Genomic DNA, 23,890 nt, shown 5'->3' with positions numbered 1-23,890 from the left:
TAAGATAGCAGAATCTCTTAGAAGTTGTGATGAGTAGACTCAAAGTACATTCTCTGAAGTTTAAAATCAATGAGCAGGGATTTCACTGAAACATATCGAAAGATAGATCATTACCTTGGTTGAGTGACCAGAACCAGAGATGTCAGCCTGAAAATTAGGGAAAGTCCATTCATGTCAGAGAATTTCTCCACTCTGAGGGAGTGAAACATTTGAATTCTATACCTGGAAGGACTGTGGATGCTCAGATGCCAAGTATTTTCAATACAGAGATGATAGATTTTTTAAAAAGAAATTAAGGGAATCAAGAAATATGTGATTAGTGTAGTGAAGGCTTGGCATGATCTTTTCAAAAGGTGAAGCAGGCACAAGGAGCTGAATCATCTCTTCCTCCTTTGGTTCCATACATTGCCATGTTCTATATGCTCAGGATTCCACTCAGTTCACCTCAAATGTGGTCACAAGCTCAGGTCACTCTAGTTTGTAGAGTATGTTTCTGCGGGGATTGATTAAGGTCCAAGTGATATGCTAAGGAGGCAGAAAATATTTGTTGTCCATCTCTTCAGAGGCAGATGGGATGAGAGGAGTGCAGGAAGAAAGAGGAAGAAAAACCACTAAATTGTATCTGTTCTGACAGTTGTGAGCATTGGAACCTTCCCGGCCCATTGTCTATGCCATATTCATTTTGTAAGTGGTACGTGTCCACTAATGCTCTCTCTCTCTCCTCTCTCTCTCTCTCTCTCTCTCTCTCCTCTCTCTCTCTCTCCCCCCTCTCTCTCTCTCTCTCTCTCTCTCTCTCTCTCTCTCTCTTCATTCCTTCAGACAAGATCTAGCCATTGTTACAACACACAAAGGAAGTGCTGGCGGAACTCAACGGGGCAGGCAGATCCAAAGAAAGCAATAGACAGTCGATATTTCAGGTTGAAAACCTGATGAAGGATTTATGAGTGTGTTGCTCCAGTTTTCCAACATCTGTGGTCTCCATGTTTACCTCCAGCACTTGTTCTTAGTCATTTGAAGGTAGATGAGACAAGGTTTGCAAATGCAGTCTAGTCCTTACAAGTTGTCACAATTCTGTTTCACACCATTTCAGCCTGAAAGCGGGTCCTCAGATTCACTTAAAGAAATTAAAACAAAATGAAATGTGGGAAGAACAAATAGGAAAATCAATATCATATTTAGAAAGTAAATATTGCCACTACAATATTATAAATATTTCAATTAAATTGCAAGGCTATTTTCCTTTTCCTCACCAAATTATCTTGATAGAAAGAATAAAGAGCACCTTCTGCAAAACTGTGCTAGGATACAGTGACATATTTTTATGCCAAATCTTGGGTATTAATTAAGATAATAGTGCAATGAGCAAATCAACCTCAGTATACAAAATATAAAGTGATACTGTTACATTTAAAATTGCCTTCATTAGTTCTGACCAATCAGAAATGACACCTATAAATATTAGAATATACATTACAGCACAATACAGGCCCATCGCCCCACAATGATGCGCCGACCTATGTAAATCTATCTACAACAAACTAATTCTTCCCTACCTCACACCCATGACCCTCTATTTTTCTTACATCCTTGTGCCTATCTTTGTGCCTTTTAAATGTCCCTATTGAACCAGCCTCCACCACCACCCCCAGAAATGCATTCCAGGCACCCACCACTCTCTGAGTGAAAAAAAATCTTTCCTCTGACATCTCCCCTAATCCTCCCTCCACTCACCTAAAACAAATGTCATCTGGTATTTGCTATTGTTGCCCTGGGAAAAAGGGGGCTGGCTGCCCAGCCCACACACACTCCTCATAATCTTATATACCTCGATTAACTCACCTCTCATCCTTCATCTCTCAGATTCAGATCACAACATTTGTATGATTATTACAATGTATTCTGTTACCCAGGCAACTCTAAGATCCACGCACTCATCATAAAAACTAACCTTTGCAGAATACGCCTTGCTCTCATTCTTCTAGTACTCCTAGTAAAAGAGCCGCTTCTTGTGTTTCATGTTTAATATTTTCTGCATTTCATTTACTGCCATTGACCTATTTTTCTAATTAAAAATATTATTTTATTTGGGGGAGTTTAATTTGAACGTTATATCCCCCCCCCCAAAATGTTGAGCTGCCAGACTCATTTAGAGTGACATGAAAGACATTGACGATAGATTTCTATCTAAGTAATTTTAAAAATTCCCTATCTTGTTTGAAAGAAAAATAACCAGTACAACATCAGAGTCATGAGAAAGAGTAGATTGCTTATAATCAAGTTACAAATTCAATAGAACCCACTTTTCACAAAAATACACATTTGATAAACTCCAAGAGTCTTCTACCTTTTTATTCATATCCCTATGCCTTTCTTTGGTAATCAATGTGCCTCCTATTTTTCAATTGCCAGGCATTTGTTTTTGATTGAGTCAAGGTTATTATCCATCATTTTAAGTCCTTCATTCTTTGAAGCAATTCTCTCCCTGCCATTTGTCCCACACAGACTCTCAGCCACCGGGCATTGAATTCACTTCCACTCTCAGGTCAGTCTCAGCCTCCATGACTCTGCTGCTAAGCTACATGCAGTTCCCCACAGAGCCTGGATACCCCTGGCATGGTAATGAATAGCCTTGGTGCAGCATGGAATAGATATTGTCACCAATCAGTGATTCTGTGAACCTCAGAGCTTTGATCTGCTTTAAAGAGTTGCATCAAATGTGAATAGTGACACAAGGCCTGACATTTATTATGCCGTGCAATGCTTACACATACTATGCACTACAAATTTAAATAAAATACATGATTAAGTATAATTAGGATATATCCAAGATCCACAAAATCTGCTTCAGAACCTTGTGGATCAGATGTGTTAAGATGGTGAAGCTCAGAGATATAAATAGACATGCAATGCAAGGCTAGGCTTGGCTAGGCTAGGCACCACTTTTGTGCATGCAATTTCTGCAGAAGAAATCCTTCACTGCAAATATGGCACCTTCTTCAGTATTTTAAATGACAAGCCTACCTTCCTTGGTGATTCTTCCATGGTCCCTCCAAACCCCTTGCTTTCTCCAACAATTAGGGGCCCAACCTTCATCCAAGCAGATAATTCCAATTTCTTCTACTAACCCTTGCTCTGCTGATCCCTCAATCTTCCTTACCTCACCATGGGCCTCTTTCTTTCCCACCACCTCCTAATAGCTCAGGCTGAAACCTAACATTCTTCAGGTGCTGCGAAATGGCAAAAGCTTTGTTAGTCCCAACCTGTGGTAAAAAATATCCTATACTGAGCTGAGAATTCTATGCATGTCCCTCAAAAAAAAAATTAAATGAATTTGTTAAGCCTCATGTACCAAGCTGTTTCTAGATCTCTTTCAATTCCATAAGCTGCCTGCTGCCTAAAAGCCTGCACAAGAAAGACATGGACCCAGCACTGTTGTGAGGTAACTACTACAGGAGACTGTGATGAGAATAAACCATAATGGGCGCGAGCTCCTCATGTATCGATGGTAATCCAGATCAATGTAGTGAAACACAAAAGTCTGCAGATGCTGTGATTGTAGAAAAAACACAGAAAGGCTGGAGGAACTCAGCCAGTCTCGTCAGCAGGTATCTGTTGAGTTCCTTCAGCCTTTCTGTGTTTTTATGCAGACCACTGTGTCCAGGACAGCCAGACAAGATTAATTTGGAGTGATCCCACTTGCAACCTCTGAATTCATTGCCTTTTCTTGGGATTATACATACAACCCTTTCTGATCAATCTGTCATGCTGTTAAACAATTTTTAATCTTCATTAGTTAATCTGCCCTCTTTCACTCTCCTTTCTACCTCCTCAAAGGATTCTGCCAAATTAAATTGTTTCCTAATAAATCTTTGCTGACTGTTATTAATTAATCTCTGCTTTTCAAAGTGATGAGTTATAATGTACCATAGTAACTTGACAATAATTTGGCACCAATTGACATTAAGATGATTTGCCTGCAATTATTCACTCTATCCCTTTCTCCCCTTTTAAACGGCATTACCATGTGAGCAGCCTTCAAGCTGTCTAACATCCTGTCTATTGTTAGTGAAAATTGGGAAATACTGATCAGAAACTCCTCCCTCAATTCTCTGAATAGCCTGAACTATACTTTCTTTGGTTTTGGTGATTTATGTCATTCAATTAAATCATGATTAAACTATCACTCTCTGTCATTTACCTGTCATTTTCTATTCAAAGTTGATGGCTCCCTAAAAACCAGAATCATTTCAGATTTCAGATTTATTGTCAGAGTACATGTATGACATCATATACAACCCTAAGATTCCTTTCTCCTGCAGGCGAGACAGAATTACCACTAAATAGTAGTGCAAAAATAAGATGTACTCAATAGTGGGGAGGGTTTTGCCTGGGCTGTGCCCACTACATTTTGGAGGGCTTTACGCTCAGGAGTTTTGGTGTTCCTATACCAGACTGTGGTGCAGCAGGTCAGCACACTTTCCACCAATCCTCTGTACACATTTGCCAGGTTTTCTGGTTTTCTTCACAAACTCCTGAGGAAGTAGAGGCGATGACATACTTTCTTCATGATGCCATTGGTGTGTTGGGTCCAGGAAATATTGTTGGAGATAGTGACACCCAGGAACTTAAATTTTCTCACCCTCTCCACCTCTGAATCCCAGATGATCACTGGATTGTCTACCTCTGGCTTTTCTTTCCTAAAGTCACCAATCAGTTTCTTAGTTTTGGTGACATTGAATGCAAGGTTGTCATTGCATCATTCAGCCAAGTTTTCACTCTCCATCTTGTATACTGACTCATCCCCTTCCTTTATACAACCCACTACCGTGGTATCATCAGGAAATTTATAGGTGGTGTAATTGTACCGAGCTACACAGTTGTAGGTGTAGAGTAGAGCAGGGGCTAAGAAAAATCCCTGTGGGGCTCCGGTACTGATAGAGATTGTGGAGGAGCAGTTTTTACCAATCTTCACTGATTGTGGTCTGGAGGTGAAAAAATCCATGGTCCAATTACACCTTGGGATGTTAACTCCCAGATCTTGAAGTTTGCTGATCATTTTTGTTGGTCTGTTTTCCGGTCTGTGACCTAAGAAACATAAGCAATGGCACAGAGTAGGTTTGGATAAGCCAGTTGGAATTTTTGCCATTCCTTGTTTATATTCACATTTTTGGATGTTGGATATGGATAGGAAAAATATGGACAGCGGTCTTATGCAGGAACTTGGTGAAAGTCCTTGACTCTAAAATTGTGGGCATGAAGATGCAAATTCACACTTCATTTAATTAAAACTCTAGTCTGTTCCTTTTTCTGGCAGGGGCTGTTTTGCTTCATGTTCTTCATACTCTTCGCATATTTTGGAGATGTAATTCCAGAAGAGGCAAAGGGGAATGTTGTTCCCACATTGTCCGAGATAGTCATGGAATCTGAGGTCAGTTTCTGAGCAGATAACTGCAAACCCACAAAACTTATCATTCAAAGAAGCTTTCAAATCCTTCCACTAACAAATCTCTTCATCTTTTCTTTTCGTTACCCTTTCCACAGAAGTAGAACTTCTTTTCTGCCTTTGTCTTTGTAAATATTTTCTTCACTCTTTCAGAATTTTGACGTCTTTCTTAAAATAATCAATCAAACCCTGATTAAATCATTGTACTGCACATTAATGAGTCAGGAAACGTAATGAGAAAGTGTCCAGTAATTTGTTACTTTGGATTATACGCATTCATTACTGCAGAACTTTGCAGCTATCAAAAGTTTTGATAGGGGTTGACACTTTCCATTGTGTTTTTGTGGTAGGTTAATATCTCCTCACTTCTCAAAGAATAATACCCCAATGCAATGAAAATGAAAATGCTGGAAAAATCCAGTTGGTCAGCCATCATCTACAGTAATAAGAAAGAAAGAGTTGGCATTTTAAAGAATGACTTTTCGTCATAAGGCAACCTTTTCCTGAATTTAAACAGATGTTCAATTGGAACAATGCCCAATAGGATTACCTAAAGCTATAATACCTGTTTTTATTCATTATTATACTACTCTATAACAGATATATAAGGATAGATCATGTAATGTTTCAAAAATAATTTATTGATTATAGCTGATATTAATGTGTTGCTTCAGTAGAGCTATTGCTTGCTTTCATTGTAAAATTGCTATAAAAAAGGCAGCAGTTCTAACATACATCTTTGTCAGATTATGCAAATTACATTTCAATGAACAAAATCAGCACTTAAAAAGATGTATGAACAGTGCGTGCAACCAAATAATGTATTATACAGGTCAGCTTCCTGGTTTTTATTTCTTCATTATCCTCAAGATAAACAAAAAAGATTTTTAGGCCAGAGTGTGACAAATATGAGAACAATATAGAGTGCAGAGAGGATATTTGCCAGAATGGTAACAAGGATTGGAGATTTTAACGACAAGTTAGGTTAGAGCTGAAGAAAAAGAGATTTAAAGGACATTTATCAGACGTGTGCAAGGTTAGGACTGATTTACATAAGGAAAGGTGTTTGTATTGAGAGATATGGATTTAAGATCTGGGCAAAAACTACAGGGAAATCTGAGAAAGAAAGTTTAATGCAACAAATTGAGGTGACCTAGAACTCAATTGGGAAAATAGGATTGACGGATTCATAGAAAAACAGAATGAGCTCAATGGGTCAAATTGCCTCCTCCTGTTGTGTGATGAACTACTGACATTCCAGGAGAGGAGATGAGTGATGACTAATGATGCAGTTGTAAAATGGGATCCTCTTTCACATGTACACATTTTACTCTGACATTGAAGATTAACTTCATAGGCAGCGAATTAGGTCTATGAATTGCATACCCAATAGATTATGGGATAAAGTTACGTATGGCCACATTATGTATAACCAATGTAAATATTACTGCTCTGTTACTAATATAAAACAGTTGTAAATCAGTAACATTCTGTTTTGCCCCATTAAAACAACAATTTGTCAGGGAGGACTACAACTAAGTTTAATGTTCATTTTTATCTATTCTATGGATTTGGAATTCTATGGATTTACATCTAAACAATGTATTGACCACTTTCATGTTTTAAACTCTAAGAGTTATAAATATGCTATGAAAATCTGTAATTTCTTTATGGGGAAAAAAGACACTTTTTGACAGAGCAAAGGATGCCTAGAACTGATTTTATTAATAGGTTTAATGCATTCTAAATACAAAAATACAGTATTATAAATACGCCATTCCTTTCTGTTACTGAAAGTTAAACACGATATATTGTGAAATATCATTAACTGATACAGGCAGAAACAACTTATCACCATAAGAAAAAATACACAATTTTACACAACATAGCAAAAGTGGGAATGTATTTTACTATCTCCCACTCTAAATCTACAAGACTGAAGAACTGCATGTCCATACTTTTTTGGTAAATAATTTGTGTTTTATTGGCCAGATTAATTTCAAGTATTTAAATACTGTTGGAAAGACCCAGATTTGGCCATTGTTTTCTACAAACACTTCAAGAGGAATGAGTTACAGAAGGTTCCTCTGGGACAGTCACAGAGTTTCCCAATTCTGGCTCCTTTCCTCACGGCACATTGTTCCCCAGCATCGCACTAATTTAAAAAAAGCAACAAAAAAGCATATTAATTTTTTTCTTTCGACTATTAAAAATAATAACAAGTACATTGAACATTGACTGAAACAACTTCAATTGATATGAGTCAATTCAATTCCAAAAAAAGTAATTATATTATATTATTATATTATTATATCATTATATTATTATATACACTCAATGATAACACATATCTTATTCATTAGCACTGGAAATAAAATCATTTAATTTCAGAAAATATTCAAGAGGAATTTAAAATAGTTTTTAATCAATTTTTTTCTTAGTTTTGCTGCTGAAGTGAATAACTCATTCTGACTTATAGGTGTCTTCAGGTATCTTGCCCTGAAGTGAAACACAAAAGTCTGCAGACGCTGAAATCCTGCCCTGAAGTAACCTCTTCTGCATTAATGTAAACCTATGGAGTAAATAAGATATCGGACCATAGAGAATATAATACGTGAAACAAATAGTGTCCTCATCCCATCAGCCATCCATTTCACTCACCAGCAGTGCTCATTGAATAGGAATCACGTGTTGAAATTGTGAATCTTTTCCACCTCCCAGTTCCAAGAGGCGCCTAGAGCAATTGTGATCCACCAATCGTGATTTAATCAGTGATCAACTACTCCAGCATGACCCAAAAATTGAAGGAGCGTTTCCTTTCTTTGAATAACCCCAAGTTAAACAAGCCCAGAGGATTGACCCTGGTAAATCATTAAAAGACTGCAAAAAGAATTGTGCAATTTTGAATGGAACAATATTTGTTCTCCGAGTTTTTTCAAGGACAACTTACTCGGTGGATCTAATTTAAATGCTGATCTTATTTTAAAAACACTGGTTTGATTTGTGTTTGGCTGTTCATATATACAATGTTCCTAATTCCACAAATAGACTAAATTCACACATAATTTGCATTTTTCCCAGTGGGAAATATTTCTTAATTTGGTTCAAAATAAATATGCAATTCATTTCAGAAACAGGGATTTGAAAAAAAGCAACATAATTCTACCCTGTAAATTTATAAAATTGAGCTGGATATTTGGCAAAAAGAGAAGTTCTCGTCATGCAATACACGATCAATGCACAGCCAACTAACTTGTCTATTGATGCCAACAGTCCAGTGTTAGTAACACAATTAAAGTTAAGACGCACACCACAAGGAAACGAATTACGAGGCTGTTGGAGATAACGTGCGAGTGTATTTGAGGAAGGCTTATAGTGTGTGTGTGTGTGTGTGTATGTGTGTGTGTGTGTGAGAGAGAGAGAGAGAGAGAGAGAGAGAGAGAGAGAGAGTTGTGGGGGAGGGGGACCGCGATATTGTACAGCGGGACATAGAAAACTCCATTGGGATACAAATGATGGAAGAATCCTCTACATTATTTTCATCAAATTTCTTACCATTGGAACCATTCCAAACTTTTTCTCATAGGTTGGCATCCGTTTGCTCTTCAATTTTTCCAGGACTTCCTGCAAGGCTTCAATCTGCGCAAAAGCAAAAACTTTTATTATCTTGAGGCCGGCGAAAGGCGATGGTAAGATGAGCCAATCAAACTTCCTTCCAGGGAATGAATTGAGCAGCGTGATCTTTAAGTGGCCTTCAGCTTTCAACATGTCACTGCATCCGCTGATCTTGAATCTCCACCTCGCCTCCATCCTCGCGCTTACCTATACAGCTCGAAACCCTCTTTGAATAATATGAAGTTTTCTTTCCAAAAGGGAAACGTTTCTTACAATTACTGTAACTAACTTGTCGTCGGAAACTAGCGTCCAGCGCTGCATAAAATCTAATGGTTTATAATCAAATCATTAAAATGCATCTAAGATCTGTTCAAACATGTTATGAAGTCAAACCAAATAAATAAAGCAGCAATGATACCATACCAGTTCCTTTTCTTGAGAGGAGTCCTCTTTCACTGAGTAATGATCTACGGATCGAGCCTGAAGCTCTGGTTCCTGGCAGTTGGAATCGGAGAGCAGAGCGGCGCTCAGCAGCGTGAGAAGGCAGAGGCGAGTACTCTCCATGGTTCTGAAAGTGGCACTGACCGCTTCGCAGAAGATCCAGGCTTTTACCCTGACGGGGTTTTTTTTTTATAGTCTCGAGCACTTTTGAGATAAGTAAACAACCCCCCCCCAAAAAAAAAAAATTAATCAGAAGCTTGGAACATTGACGTCAGAATCAACGCAAATCCGAGCGATGAAGTGCGGAAGAAAGCAGTCCCTTTCAAAAGAAAGTCATTCCATTCATTCTTCACTGAAGAAAGGAACCCTCGAGGGAAACAGGCAAAGGAGCTAATGAGTTATTACTGTTCAATATCAGTGAAGTATATTGCAGATGTTTGTAACACCAGATGCAAGCGTCAAAGTCAATGAACGTGAGAGTAATTATTTTTTTATATGCGGGGTACTAATGATCGTGAAAGGTACATTAAACATTTCATTCAAAGTACTGGATACAAGAAGGTCTGCCAGATATATGTGAAAGTAAGGGAAGGAAATAATTCTTGGTATCTTGGTTTCGTGGTTCACACCGCCATGACTATCCATGTTTGTGGATAGTCTAGCCCACCAATTATTAAATGCACCAATCTATTTAATGCAGTGTCATCGTTAAATTACTGACCATGTGACCACTATATGTATGCCACAGACTGCTGTGGAATCTATAAGATGCAAGAATGAAATAATTAGATGTTAAATTCCAATCAAAAGAATATTTTCTAAATCGATTAAGCAACTCGAACGCATTTTATTGAAATGCTTCGTGCACTCTTCGTCTCGAACTACAAGTCATATAGATCCCTAGAATTATCCATAAATACATTGTATAACTCCCTCTCAAAAAAAAGTTCAAGTATGCTCACAATCGAAAGTACAGCACAGTAGTGTCATCTATTCATTTCTTTTAATAACAGAGCGTCTTAATTTTATTGTCCCTCCAATCTGTCCCAACTACATTGCGAACAATCCATTTTTTCAAAGTATCGAACGAGATTATGAGCTCTGCTTCCAGCCTGTCATCGTCGAGTTCTCCAAGGTATTAACCGCAAGCCTTTCATTCAGCGAGATGCTCACAGATTTTACTTCCAATAAAATGTAAAACGAGAATGCTTTTACACAAACTGTCTGTGTGAAATTGACATCCCGAGTAGAAGGAAGCTTGGAGTTTTCTTGCCAACTGGTTCTAATGTGTCGAACAAAAGAATAAATGCTAAAACCACCTGATGTCCAATGTGCAATGGAAATACTTCGTTAGCCCCCAGTTTTTAACCGTTTTGATCGTTGCTAATTTCCATCTTCCAGAATACTGGAATCGTAATCATTCCCAAGAGCAACCCCTAAGAATGGATTTTGACCCGTTATAATAATTACAGCGTTAGTTACGGCATTTCTCTGGTTGAAGTGGGTTTCAATTCAAACGATACGAAAGGTTTTCCACCTGTGTATCATTACCCTGTTCAGTGGAATCGCGTCTCAGGCACATGAACGGCATCTAAAATAGTTTCCCGGAAAAGTTTCAATTGAAGTACTTCCAAGTGCTTTCGTCTATTTTTATTTTACGTCAATGAGTTGGATCCGAAGCAAGCTTCTGACAAACTGTGTGCATTATCAATATCTGACAGGGTAGTCAAAAAGGGTGCTTTGCCATTTAACAGTCAGCTCAAGGATTTTATTTTGACATTAAACTTAACTTTGAGTGTTTAAACATTCTTCCTGCGACATTAACAGAAATATGCTTTTATTTTGACTATTAACTGGTATTTTAATGCAGACGTTGACCAAATTAAATATTTGCAAATTTGGCTCATTTGATGAAGAATATGAAGCGAGTATCTTGTTTTTCTCAAGGAAGATTAAGCTGGTCAATCTGTAATTCACGAACCAGTTATGAAGAATGAATATACAAAGTTAAACCAAAATGTTCATTTTATTTACTTAAGATCGAGGGATGATTGACTATCAAGTGTAAGGTACATAGAACAGTACAACAAAGTGTGGGGCCCTTCGGCCGACATCAATCAACCCTTCTCTTCCACAGCTATTCATTTTCTTTGCATCTATGCGCCCACTCGCTGCAGTGCATTCCAGGTACCCACCACTTTTCTGTGTAAAATAAAACTATCTCTGGCGTCTTTCCGAAGCTTTCCTCCACTATCTAAATAGATATCCTTTGGAACTGGGATGGGAAAAAGGTTCCCCATCCTTTGTTACTCAAATGTGAAAAGCCCTAGCTTGCTCAACCTTTCTTCAAGACATGTTCTTCAATCTATAGCATCCCAGTAGATCGCCTCTGTGTCCTTTCTAAAGCTTCCACATCTTTACTAATAATGAAATGCCCAGAACTGAACACAAAAATCTAAGAGTGGTAGAGCCAAATTTTAGAGAACTGTAACATTATCTGATGGCTCTTGAGCTAAATTACCTGACCAATGAAGGACATCACACCAAATGGCTTCTTAATTACCCTATAAACTTGTACATCATCCTTGAGGGTTCTATGGATCTGGACCCCAAGATCCCTCTGTTCCTCGACACTGCTAAGACTGCTGCCACATACCCCACCATGAAGTTCGATCTTCAAAAATGCATGACTTAACTCTTTTCTGGATTAAGTTGCATCTGCCGCTTCTCTGTCCAACTTTTCATCCTGTCTATATACCATGGTAATCTATGACAACCTTTTACACATCTCCATCACCCCCAACCTTGGTGTGATCGCCAAACTTATGGACACACATCTATTTCTTTGTCCAAATCACATTTTAAAAAATCACAAAGAGCAAGGGTCCCAGAAGAGGACCCTGTGGAGTCTCAGACATTCAGGCAGAATATGCTCAATCTACTACCAACCTCTACCTTATGTGGGCAAGCCAACTCTGAATCCAAGCCAGCAGCAACACTTCCATGGATCGTGTGGCTCATGACCTTCTGCATAAACCTATGATAGGGAACCTTAAAATGCCTTATTACAATCCATACACATCACCAATAGAATGTAGAGCATTCCTGTGTGAATCTCCTTACACATGGAGCAAAATAATATTGGTGAACATCTATGAATGATTACAATCTATAGCAACACAGTTTGGTGTCTAATCATGTGCCAAAGGTGTGCCCAAAGAATTTGATATAAAATAACCAAAGTATTTGCTTTGGGAACACATATATGATTCATTGGTAATACTCAGGATTTGAAAAGATTCCTGTTTAAATTTTATATGCCCTGGAATTTGAAACACATTTCTCAATCTTTCCACTTCAAATGATCACTCTCGAATAGGAAATACATTGGGAGGAAAAAAATCTAGAGTGGCAATCATAACACAAAGACACATTTCAAGATCAGGGAGATCTGGGAATCAAAGAATGTTGGCCCTTTGCAATCATGCCAGCTCTCAGAGCACATCTTCCCTGTATTGAATCACAGAACACTACAGCTGATTGTCCAAATATATATACTATCACCCCATGATTCTTTCACCTGCATCTGTAGCAGTTTACTAATTAATCTAAAAATTTGTGTGTATTTGGGATATGAGGGGAAAGCAGGGCACTGGAGGAAAATTCACATGGTTCCATAGAGATAGTGCAAACTCTACGCAGACAGCATTGGAGATCTGAATTGACCCCTGGTTGCTGGAGCTGTAGTGTAGATGTGAGAACATCTGACAGACATTATAAATCATGAAAAACATGATACCGTGTTCCCACTGCTGGAAGCATCAAGAACCAGTAGAGAACTGAGATTAGCAAAAGAACAAAAAAAAGTTTTAAAACTTTTTAATGACATAAGTGTTAAGTGTCTGGTCTGAGCAGTCAGATATAACACTGGAGGCAGAATCAAATGTAATATTGATAAGAAAGCTACTGACGTATTTGAAAGAACTTGCTGAGTAATGGGGAGTGAAGAATGGGGCAATAGTTCTATTGATCTTACAGAGCAGGTATACCTATTCAATAGCCAGTCTATAACCATTCTGTGAAGCTCTTAGAGGTATGTCAAAGCAGCTCTGTGGGTGGTCAGTAATCTCATAGCTGGCCTGGTATCCAATGCTGTTTAGAACAAAAGAGGCAGCTTTTAATTTTATTCTACTTCCAAATGAGGGTTGGATAAATTTGCTAAATACTGCAGAACTTCTGCTCAGGGAGATGCCTTGTTCTACAGCATTTCCAGTAGAGTTGCAGTCTTGCAAATTATTTATTCTACCATTTTCTGGAATGGATGTAATCAGGTGGCAGATGAAGAATGGACTTAAGCCAGAAATAAAATGCCATAGTAGAGAGATAGCTTGTTAATACATTTCATTCATTTTGCAACTGGATCCACGACTCCCTCAGCAAAAGATTCCAATAAGTGCATATTGACTTTATCATCTCCTACTCACTGATCATACATAAAAGCATCTCATAGCAACATGTTCAGTCCTCTGCTTTATTCCCACTATACAAATGACTGTGCAGCCAAGTTTGGCTCCAAAACTACCTATAAATTCACTTACAGATGCCCCATGATTTACTGAACAAGTCTCTCATGAGGGACCTTGTCAAATGGCTTGCTAAAATCCATATAGACCACATCTACCACCCTACCTTCATCAATTTCTTTTGTTAACTCCTCAAGAAATTTTATTAGGCTTGTGAGGCATGACCTTCCCTTCACAAAACAATGCTGACTATCCTTGAGCAAACTGTACTTCTCCAAATGCTCATAGGTCCTATCCTTAAGAATCTTCTCCAATAGTTTGCACACCACTGACGGAAGACTCACTGGTCGATGATTCCCAGGATTCTCCCCAATACTATTTTTAAACAAGAGGACTACATTTGTCATTCTTCAATCCTCCATTATCTCCCCTGTGCCAAAGAGGACTCAAAGATTATAGCCACTGCCCCAGCTAACTCTTCCCTTGCTTTCCACAGCAACCTGGGGTATATCACATCATCAATTTTAAGGTCTTTTAGAAGGTCCAACACTTCCTCTTCCTTAATCAGAACATTGTCCAGTGCACAATCCTGTTCTATTCTGACCTCACTCTGATCAAGGTCCTCTTTTCTTGTGACTACTAAAGCAAAGTATTCATTTAGGACCTCCCCAACCTCCTCCCCCTCCAGGCACATGTTACCTCCTTTATCCTTGAGTGGCCCCAGCTTCATTTTCTTCATGTTTTTGTTCTTCGCTCTATGCATAGAATTAGTTCTCCTTAATCCTACATGCCAAGGCCTTCTCATGCCCTCTTTGAGGTCTCCTAAGCCCTTTCTTAAGCTCCTTCCTGCTTCCTACATCTGATGTATGCTTCCTTCTTCCTTTTGACTATCTGCCTCACCTGTTTTATCAATAGCTATTTCCTTTTCCTACCATCTTTTTCCTGTCCCAATGGAACAAACCTATCCTGAACCCAGCACAAGTGGTCCCTTAACTTCCTCCACATTAGTTCTGAGTTTTCACCTTTGAGCATCTCTTTCCAATTTACTCTCGCAAGTTCTTGCCTCAACCCATGACAATTAGCCCCTCCCCAATTAAACACTTTTCCATTTTATCTGCTTTTATCCTGGTCACTCTCACTAAAATACTCGCCCACCAAGAAGGCCGTCACCTGACCAGGTTCATTACTCAGAATTAGATCCAGTATGGTCTCTCCACCCATCGGCTAGTCCATATACTGTGTCAGGAATCCTTTCTGAACAATCCTGACAAGTTTTCCATCTATCCCTCTTGCAGTCATGAAATGCCAGTTAATATTAGAGAAGATGAAATTCCCATAACCACAACCCAGTATTTCCTGCACCATTCCAAAATCAGCCTGCTTATCTGCTCCTTGGTGTCCTGAGGGCCATTTGGGAACCGATAGACTATTTATAATGCAGTGATAGCTCCCTTCCTATTTCTGACTTCCGCCCACACTGACTTAGTACACTCCCTCTGCAGCAACCTCCCTTTCTATAGCCGTGATACTATCCCTTAGCAGTAATGCTACTCCCACCCTGCTCTTACCTCACATCCTATTTTTTAAAAACATTTAAACCCCTGTACTTGCATCAGCCAATTCTGCTTTTCCGCCAGTTTGTCTTTGAAATGGCCACGTAGTAATCTATGCTCTAAGTTCATCCCCTTTATTCCTAACACTCCTTGCAATGAAATGTACATTTCAAACCCTCTAACTGACTCAATTTATGTTTCGTCCCCTGCCTGTCCTTCCTCACCAAATCATAACATATAACATCATGCTTTTGACCTTCTGCCCTATTTTCTGCACTCACATTCTGGTTCCCACCCCCCTGCCAAATTAGTTTAAACTCTCCCCCACATCTCTACCAAACCTGCCTTCCAGGATCTTAGCCCCTTTCCAGTTTGGGTCCAAACTGTCCTTTTTATGCAGGTCAGATGTTCCTCAAAAGAGATCCCAATGATCCACAAACATGAAACCCTGCCCCCTTTACCAACTCTACAGCCATGCATTCATCTGCCACAATTTCAATTCCTACCCTCTCTGGTACATGACACAGGCAACAATCCCAAGATTACTACCCTTGAGGTCCTGCTTTTTAACCTCTTTCTTAAGTCCCTATATTCGCATTTCAAGACCTCATCCCTAATCATATCTGTCATCAGTCCCCACGTGGTCCACAATATCTGGCTGCTCCCCCTCCCCCACCAGAATGCTGTGAACTCGATCAAAGATGTTCCTGATCCTGGCACCTGGGATGCAACATACCATCCAGGAGTCTCAAACTCATTCACAGAATCTCATATCTGTTCGCTTAACCAGCAAGCCAAGGGCCAATTTCTGTGCCTGAGATGACCACTGTGCCTTGTTGCTGGCAGATTGTTTTCCCCACCAACAGTATCTGAAACTATACTTATTGTTGAGGGTAACAGTCACAGGGATGCTCTGCACTGCCTGCCTATTCCCCTTCCCTCTCCCAAGTCACCCAGTTACCTGACTTTCGTGGGTGACTGTCTCCCTGAAGCTCCTCTCTATCACTGTCTCTGCCTCCTGAATGATCTGGAGTTCATCCGGATCTATTCGCTAACTTGGTCTCCAAGGAGCTGCAGCTGGATGTGTAGTCATCAGGGACAATGGTGCTGTCCTAGATTTCCTACATGCTGCATTTGGAGCATTCCACTGCCCTAGCTGCTGTCTCCATTAACTATTCTTTGTTTAAATACAAAGATTTTACCTGGCCTTTCCTTGCTGGAAACAAGCTCGTCCTCACCCTGTTCACCGAAGCTTCATGAGCTAAAGCCTCAAAGTCCCACTCCTACCCTGAGCTACTCACACACTGGCAGCTCTGCTTGTGCTTTCTCTCTTTTTGTCACTGCTCCTTATCTGTGGCACTCACTGCCACAAACCACTGTTCTGTTTAACCATTAATTGTCCTCAGTCTCCTTTTTAAATATGCTTGTCAAAGGTTGGTTCCCAATACTCACAGCTCTCCTGAGTCCCTAGCTTCTCCTCTTCCAGCGATGATCCCTAAATTACAATGGCTCAAGACCCTGCTCCACTCCCTTTTTAAATACACTCACCAAAAATTGTTTCCCAACACTCACAGCGCTCCTGAGTCCCTCACTCTTCTTCCAGCAATGGTGTCAAAATTGCAATGAAATTGTATATTTTCAAAGTTCTTGGAAGGTGTTATATAAATGCAAATGTTTATTACAAGTCACTGTTATCTTTAAATACCTTTTATTTTTAAATATAGATTTCTTGGGTCTTCCAGCTGAACTTGCTAGCCTTATCTTAAATGTCTTCAGCATTAAATCTTTCCAAGTAAAACCATTCTTAACAGTTACTAAAATTAAGCATCTTCAAGTTTCTAAGAAATAAAAGACGTGACACATTTTTGAAGGTACTTATCAAGCAGCACGAGTAACAAAGTATTTGTTAAACATGACTTATGACCGCAAAAATGTAAATGTGATGAACATTTATTATTCACACCAAACTTGCTCAAATCAGTTCATCAGAATATGCATAATATCTGAATTTCAAAGTGAAATGTTAAGGTCGCTAAACCATCTGCCTGGCATGGATGAAGAATTGCACTTGAGAGTAAAAATAGTATATTTCATATAGAAACTAATTTGATCAAATTATATGCAAAAATGTCAGAAATTCCTAACCTTTCTCAGTTGATCATCAGGTACTCCTTGGCAAGAGAATTGGGAATTTCTTCACATAAACAGAGGACAATTTGTTATTTTATTTTCAATTTAATTACTAAAATTATTTGATTAATCATACACTTTAATTGAATTTTATTGATTTCTAGCTGTTCACTCCAAAAAAATTAAGAATGCTATGAATCAGATATTTCCTAACATTTAATCTCCATGATAATTTTGACACCTGGTAGGACTGCAGTTATACCTTATTGAGAAACCCATGCTGAGTCAGCACTTGAGGCTGAGGTCAAAGTTGACTTTTAGAGGAGGATCATGCCAAGGAAGCCACATTCCAGGTAAGTACAGGTTTATTGGGCAGGTGAATCTGCAGAATATTTGGGTCAGTAAATCCATGATACCACCACAGAAGGTCTAATGCACCTGGTTGGGATAAAAATAGCTGGATTTTCAACATTTTTGATCAGTAGGTAGACTGCTCAGAAAATGGACAACTTTAATATTGAGGCAGCATGTAATGCAGGACAAAGGAATATGGTTCTGAGTCATCAATCACCTTACTGTGTTTAAAATGCAAGTTATTCTAAAATTTAAAAAGGTTCTGCTAATGTTTTACAAAAGTTATTCAAAGGAAAATTTTAAAAGTAAACCATAAGAAATAATGAGTAAATATTTCACTGAAAGATAAGTAAATAACAAAGAGGTAAATAAAGTAAGAGAATCAATTCCATATTTTTGTATAACACTCATTATTCATCTAATTCATAACCATCAGAACTTAAATTTGAACATGCTGGTTAAAAACTGAAAAAAAATTGGTGTTGAAAAGAAATCCACAAAAGAAATATTGAAGATGAATTACTTTTGCTAAGTCAATTATATCCATAATTTATTTTTAGCATAAAACTAAATATTTTATTTGTAAATAAAACTCAGCATCTTTAACGAATGTTGGTAAGTATTTTTTTCTCTTTTTTTTCATTTGATCAGTTTTGCTCCTACAAAAATATGCTGCCCATAAAACTACAGATTTCCAGTTTCTTCCATAATCTGTCACACATTCAAGCTTCAAAGAAGCAAATCCCTCATTATTCCTTTTACTCGTGGCCACCGATACCTTAAATGCTGAAAAACATCTTTTAAATATTGTTACCTCTATGGTCATATAGGAACCCTTTAAAGCAAATAAACAGAGTGCCATGCCTTTTCCTTTTTGGTCGGTGTCAACAGATTTTTATCCTTGCAACATGAAATATAAGATTGCACCATTTACAGTGAGGTAAGTATTTCTAATAAGTGGAGTGTTTAAAACTCACTTATCAGAGCTGTAATCATCTGCTAGAATTTCTTTTCAATGTAGATCGCCATTCTGTGTACAAAAATTACGTTGAAAAACCATAATCACCAGAGGATTTATTGAGTAGGCATTTTCAGAAATGTATTTTTCATTATGAAAACAGCTACACAAATTAGATTGCAGCTTATTTATTATCATTTGCTGCTTATTAGTTGCAATGTTTCAAACCAATATAGTGCAATTAGTGTCTTTAGAATGCAGGCATAACTTGGGATTAAACCAATTTAAGTTATCCAGGACTGTTTTGAGTTTGGTTGGAGGTCAGATTCTAACAAGAATCGTATCAAAATGGTCAGGAAATGGATTCTAAAAACAAGCTGAACACTAACTCAGCTTTTGATTCCAAACATGATGCATAGATATCTGAAGTTGGTCTTAAAATGGGCAAAGGGGGAATTTTATTTTTAAACAAATTTAGGATTTAATTGTGCATTGGATAGAACTGAATGCAACATAATATTAAGGGATAATTATTGTTTTAGAAAGGTTAAGCAGAACTTAATTAATATGACTATAATCTTAGCCCCCCCCCTCCCTTCAATTAGTCCCATGACCTTCTATCCTGCAGGCTGCAATCCTGACTGGTGACAGAGCCTCCAGCACGATCATCCACCATACCAGAACACCACATGGATGCATGCTCAGTCTTCTACTACAATTCCTATGCACCCACGACTGTGTGACCAATAACATCTATAAATTTGCAGATGACAGCAACAATTTATAGAAGAGGTTGAGGGACTTTTGGCTTGGTGCCAGCACAATAACTTATTCGATGTCATCAGAAATAAGGGAAGAAGCTCACTCCCCAGTCCATATCAATAGTGCTGAAGTGGAGGTAGTAGGCAGCTGTAAATTCCTGCCGTAAACATCTCCAATGACTTATCCTAGTTCATTCACAATGATATAATAGCCAAGAAAGCACACCAGCACCGAAGCCCAAGGAAATCTGGCATATCACCGACACTCCTACAGGTGCATCATGAAAGCATTCTATCAGGGTCCATCAATGCATGATATAGGAACTGCTCAACCCAAGACTGCAAGAAATTGCAGAGGATTGTAAACATGACTTAGTCCTTCATAAACATACCCCTGCCCCTGCCCCCGGCCCCCCTACATTGACTCATCTATATCTCCTGCTGACTTGGTAAAGTATCCAACATATTCAAAGACTCATTCCACCCCAGCCACACTCTCTTCACATCCATTCTGTCAAAAGGAAGATCCACAAGTGTGAGATCCTGCACCATCACAGTCAAAGTTTCTTTCTCACTGTTATTGGACTCCTGAATGAACCCCAACATACGAAAATGATGCTGCCTTTACTCCGTACCAACTTTTCAGAGTAAAACTGCATAGTTTTCAAAATAGTTGTATCTTTAAAAAAAAAGATTTAAACAAAATAACATTATAAACAATTTGTCAGGTTCACATTATGTTCCACCTAATTTTACCAGTTTATAGCAATAATATTCAAATAGTATTTGCTTACAGGGGAAAAGTCTTCACTTTAATTGAGAATACTAACTGTATTAATAATATACAACCTATGGCAACCCTTTTTAATTTTTTGATATGACAGTCATTATAAAATGTTTCTATATTCAAATTGCCATTACGTTACAAAAACAACTGAAGCTAAAATCACACAAGTTGACAGCCCAGAGGTCATAGTGTGGGTTGGGATGGGTGATTAACAAATTCCACCAGCCGTGCCCATAAATCATGAAGACAGATAAACCAGGAGTTAGTACATGCTTTCTGTCTCACTGTTGGAGCCAGCCTATTGACATAGGAAGTGGTGAGATATCAAAAAAATCAATCTGTTAAATGTTATGGCTTTATACATGTAATAGCAGTTAAACTGCAATGTTATCACTGACTCCATCCAGACAGACTTATGAGTGCACGGCTGCCTATGACCGCTTGACTGGTATGTCCAGACATAAACAAACATGGCTTGGCACAGTTAGTGCCAAAGTAAAACAACACTTTTTAATGCTTTTAAAAAGAATTCTAATTTTCAAAGAAGTCAAACAGTATCAGAAATTTAAATTTTATTACATAAAATGCAACAATATTTTGTTTAATTCTTCTGCCACAGGTAAATTTTGTAAATACTTTGTTTAATAAATAAAACCCAACTTCACATTCTGAAGATTCCAAAATTTGTTTTCTTTGTAGGTGCGTTCAGTGCAGCACTAAGACTTAGACCTAACACCAGCCTTGTGTCAGCAGGGTCAATTATGCCATCATCCCACAGTCTAAAACGATAAGAAAATAAATGTAAATGAATATGAATTAATAAAGGACAGCTAATGTGGTTCAATTTCTGGAGATCTCAGATCTCAGCATATTCTCAAGATGTCAAAAATCTACACAATAATCAGATTGACTCTATTAAAAATATATACATTAATAATGATGCATTTCAAAATGACTGTAGATAACAAAGTAAACAGATCATATACAGTTATATTTTTTTCATTATTAATGCTCTGTCACCGACAATAATATTAGATCAGGCTAATTTGGCATTAAATCTGCATAGATAAAAAAGAAAATGGTGAATTTTTCAGCATGTGACATGTCATCAAACTACAGTGAAAAGACCTGAGGGGTGACCAGCAACCGTATGGGAGTTAAGTAATCTTGGGACAGGCTCTAAAATAAAGGGAGAGGAACCAGGATCTAGCATTATTCTGCATACCATTGTTCCCCTCCTCCCCGGTCTAGTCATTCCCCACCTATATCTGGGACACTTCACATACCCTCCAATTCCCTGAACTCAATCACCTCATGTTTACCACAGACATCCAATCACAAAACACCTCCATCCTCATAATGATGACCTCAAAGCCCTTTGTTTCTTTCTCACAATAGACCAACCAGCTCCCCTCCTCCACCACCCTCCAGCTGACAGAACTTATCCTCACTCTCAATAACTTCCTTTGACTCATTCAACTTTTTCCAGATCAAAGTGGTAGCTATGAGTACTTGCATAGGCCCTAGCTATGTCTGCCTTTTTGCTGGCTACATAGAGCAATCCATGCCTCCACAAGCAAGGTTCCTCAACTCTTCCTCTGCTACATCAATGACTACTTTGGTGCTGCCTCATGCACCCATGGTGATCTTGTGACTTTATCCACGTTGCCGCCAACTTGTACCCTCACCTCAAATTCACGCTCCACCTCTAGCAACATTCTCCCTTTCCTCGATCTCTGTGTCTCCATCTTGAGAGACAACCACTCAACAGACATCTTCTACAAACCCACCAACTCCCACAACTACCTCAGCTACACCTCATCACTCTCTGTCTCCTATAAGGTTTCTATTCCCTTCTTTCAATTCCTCCATCTCATTTGCATTTGTTCCCAGGACAAGGTCTTACTTGCCAGATCTTCAGAGATAGCCTCCTTCTTTAAACAATGTGGTTTTCCCTCTACCACCATCAACTCATCCCTCATCCGTATATCCTCCATTACATAGACAGCTGCCCTGACCCCCTCAGAGGAATCCCTTTGTCCTCATCTACTATCCCACCAGCATCTGAGTCCAACATATCTGCCATTTCTGCCATCTACTACATGATCTCATGACCAGATTCCTCTCTCTTCTCCGCCTTTCACTGGGACTGCTCCCTCTGTGACTCCTTTGTCCACCTCTCCCTCCCCACCTATCGTCTCCTTGCAACCTATCTTGTGACTGCAGGAGATGCTCCACTTGTGTCCACATCTCCTCCCTCCCATTCAGGGTCCCAAATAGTCCATCCAAGAGAAACATTTCTCTTGTGAATCTGTAGAGGTCATCTACTGCATCCGGTACTCCTGTTGCAGTTTCCTCTACATTGGAGAGACTGGACACAGACTGGAAGATCGCTTTGTTGAGCCCCTCAGCTCTGTCCGCTGCAATAACATGGATCTCCCTGTGGCCATCCATTTCAATTCCCTGTCCCATTCCCTTGCTGACATGCCTGTCCAAGTCTCATGCACTCCCACAAAGACCACGTGTAAATTGAAGGAAAAACACTTTATCTTCCATCTGGACACCCTCTATCCAGATGGCATTAATGTCCTCTTCTCTGGTTTCCTTTAAAACTTGCCCCTCCACACAATCTTTGACCCCATTTCCTTTCCTCTAGCTCCGTTTACAGAGCTAAAATCAATTCTCACCTTTCCTCTTGTCATATCCAATTAATTCCTTTTGGCTGTTGGGTCTGGACTCCACCCCTCCCATTCTTCACCCTTAATCTCTAGTCCTTAATTAATATACCTGCCTGCTTTTTGCTTATATCTTGAAGAAAAGCTCAGGCCTGAAATGTCAGTAAGATATCTTTACCTCCTATGGACGCTGTGAGACTGACTGAGTTCCTCCAGCATTTCTGTGTGCTCTTACTGCAGTTCCAGTGTGCAGACTTTCATGTTTCACATTTGTAACTGATAATCAAATTCTCACTCAATGACCATATATTGAAAGAGTCAGAAGAAATTCACCAGAATGCTCTTGGGGCTTGAGAACTTATGGGGAGCATACAAGGCCAGAGGGCGATCTTATGGGAGGTAATACAAAATCATGAAAATAAAATGATTGCTCACTATCTTCAAAACTAGAACAGACGATTTCAGAACCAGAGGGTAAAGGTTTAACATGAGCGGGTTTGAAGAGATGAGATTTAAAGGGTATCGAAGGAGCAATATTTCCCTCTCAGAAGGTAGTCCATATCTGGAATGAGCTGGCAATGGAAGCTACAGCAGTGGGTACAATTTCAATATTCAAAATGCATTTGGTCAGATCTCAGGGTAGGAAGAGC

At 38.9% G+C, this 23,890-nt stretch overlaps 2 protein-coding genes across 2 annotated transcripts in view; both read right to left on the bottom strand.

The window, feature by feature from the left end:
* Positions 1-7,224: 7,224 nt before the first annotated feature.
* On the bottom strand, positions 7,225-9,638 carry LOC138743165 (cocaine- and amphetamine-regulated transcript protein). The gene is made up of 3 exons (XM_069898116.1): positions 9,482-9,638; positions 8,999-9,082; positions 7,225-7,598 (listed from the first exon to the last, which is right to left on the bottom strand). Exons 1-3 carry the CDS (start codon positions 9,620-9,622, stop codon positions 7,491-7,493), a joined length of 333 nt encoding a protein of 110 aa, XP_069754217.1. The 5' UTR covers positions 9,623-9,638; the 3' UTR covers positions 7,225-7,490.
* Positions 9,639-21,122: 11,484 nt separating this feature from the next.
* The window catches only part of mccc2 (methylcrotonyl-CoA carboxylase subunit 2), a 158,698-nt gene continuing 155,930 nt past the window's right edge, over positions 21,123-23,890 (bottom strand). Inside the window, 1 exon segment of the mRNA XM_069936759.1 lies at positions 21,123-21,344. Within this exon segment, the coding sequence (XP_069792860.1) occupies positions 21,227-21,344 (118 nt within the window). The 3' untranslated portion in view covers positions 21,123-21,226.

This window comes from Narcine bancroftii, chromosome 1 (assembly GCF_036971445.1).
Source record: "Narcine bancroftii isolate sNarBan1 chromosome 1, sNarBan1.hap1, whole genome shotgun sequence".
In the NCBI taxonomy this organism is placed as follows: domain Eukaryota; kingdom Metazoa; phylum Chordata; class Chondrichthyes; order Torpediniformes; family Narcinidae; genus Narcine; species Narcine bancroftii.
The sequence above is the reverse complement of the archived record's forward strand: the minus strand, read 5'-3'. Positions and strand labels throughout refer to the sequence as shown.

Coding starts and splice junctions, on each gene's coding strand:
- LOC138743165 (XM_069898116.1), bottom strand. CDS start 9,622: ATGGAGAGTACTCGCCTCTGCCTTCTCACGCTGCTGAGCGCCGCTCTG. Junction 9,083..9,481: donor CCTCTCAAGAAAAGGAACTG/GTATGGTATCAT, acceptor GCTTTTGCGCAG/ATTGAAGCCTTGCAGGAAGT. Junction 7,599..8,998: donor AGTTTGGAATGGTTCCAATG/GTAAGAAATTTG, acceptor TTTTTAAATTAG/TGCGATGCTGGGGAACAATG.